The following is a 1,327-nucleotide window of genomic DNA, read 5'->3' on the forward strand; positions in this document are numbered from 1 at the left end:
AACCCCCCCCCCCCCCCCCCCCCCACCCAAAAAAAAAAAGAAAAATAAAATAAAATAATAATAAAGAAAGATTTGGATGGTAGGTCATAATTAGAATATGCATGCATGGATAAATATGGAGATGAACAAAAATAGCATGCTTAATTAAAAAATTAATTACTTCCCCACTACACTACACATGAATTTTTATTCATTCTCACAATCAAGCAGATCACATGCAATGTTCCCATGAATCACATGATCCAACGGCCAAAGTGGAACCCTCAAACCATCCCCAAATCAAGAACCCTCCGATCTGCCCATATCCAACTTTAATCTTGCCGGCCCATTCTTGTGTTTTAGGCAGCATAAACTTCCCCACCATTGTTTCTCATGTGACCGACCACCAGACTTGCTTGACCTGTCATTGTCTTCTCTTACATGCATGTATAAAAACTGCCTGTTCATTAGTTTTCATCGAATCATCAAACACACATTGCAAGAAAACCCAAACACAAATCAAGAAAACCCTAATTTTGTTCGAGCTCGAGTTCGACTTCTTTCATCTGAAAATGGACAGGAGTAGTGGTTTAGGGCTGGAAACGGAGCTGAGGCTGGGGCTTCCCGGCGGTGGTGAAGTGGAGAAGAATGAGAAGAAAAGGGCGTTTTCTGATATCTCCGGTGGGGAGGAGAAGGCGGCGGCGGCGGCTGGTGCGGGGAACAATAAGAATCAGGTGGTAGGGTGGCCGCCGGTGTGCGCTTACCGGAGGAAGAACAGCTTTAATGGGGTGAAAATGTACGTGAAAGTTAGCATGGACGGCGCCCCGTTTCTGCGCAAGATTGATTTGAGCAGTCATAAAGGGTACTCCGATCTTCTTATGGCTCTTGAACAACTCTTCGGCTGTTTTGGCATTGGTGAGTTACGTACTATATATAGTTTTTAATTTCTCTATTACATTTTGTATGAATGCATTTAGCATATAAATGCTATGTGTATGAAATTTATGCCATCTGTATATTTAAAAGAAAAAATTTTATACATTTCTGAAGGTGCATGAATGTGATGGGAGTCGTAGCCATGCAAATTAAAATTGCAAGATTATATAAGTCATATATTTGCAAAAAAATTGTTTGTATTAATGGTAAAGAAAAATAATTTGTTTTAAGATAAAAAAGGTCTTATATAGTTTTAAGGATGTAATGAAATTAGGTGATTTCAGTACAATGTTATAGATTGAATGAAAAAATTGATGAAATGGGTTTGGAGTGCAGCGGAGGCATTGGAAGATGCAGACAAGTGTGAGTACGTTCCCATCTATGAGGACAAAGATACCGACTGGATGCTCCT

General features: G+C 39.9%; 1 protein-coding gene across 1 annotated transcript; it reads left to right on the plus strand.

Moving 5' to 3' along the window:
* Positions 1-389: 389 nt before the first annotated feature.
* On the plus strand, positions 390-1,321 carry LOC105155293 (auxin-induced protein 22C-like; the record flags this gene model as incomplete). Its single annotated transcript, XM_011071167.2, has 2 exons — positions 390-894; positions 1,252-1,321. Coding segments are annotated over exons 1-2 (413 nt in total), but the record flags the coding sequence as incomplete, so codon positions are not given.
* Positions 1,322-1,327: the final 6 nt, after the last annotated feature.

Source organism: Sesamum indicum, unplaced genomic scaffold, assembly GCF_000512975.1.
Source record: "Sesamum indicum cultivar Zhongzhi No. 13 unplaced genomic scaffold, S_indicum_v1.0 C01358, whole genome shotgun sequence".
In the NCBI taxonomy this organism is placed as follows: Eukaryota; Viridiplantae; Streptophyta; class Magnoliopsida; order Lamiales; family Pedaliaceae; genus Sesamum; species Sesamum indicum.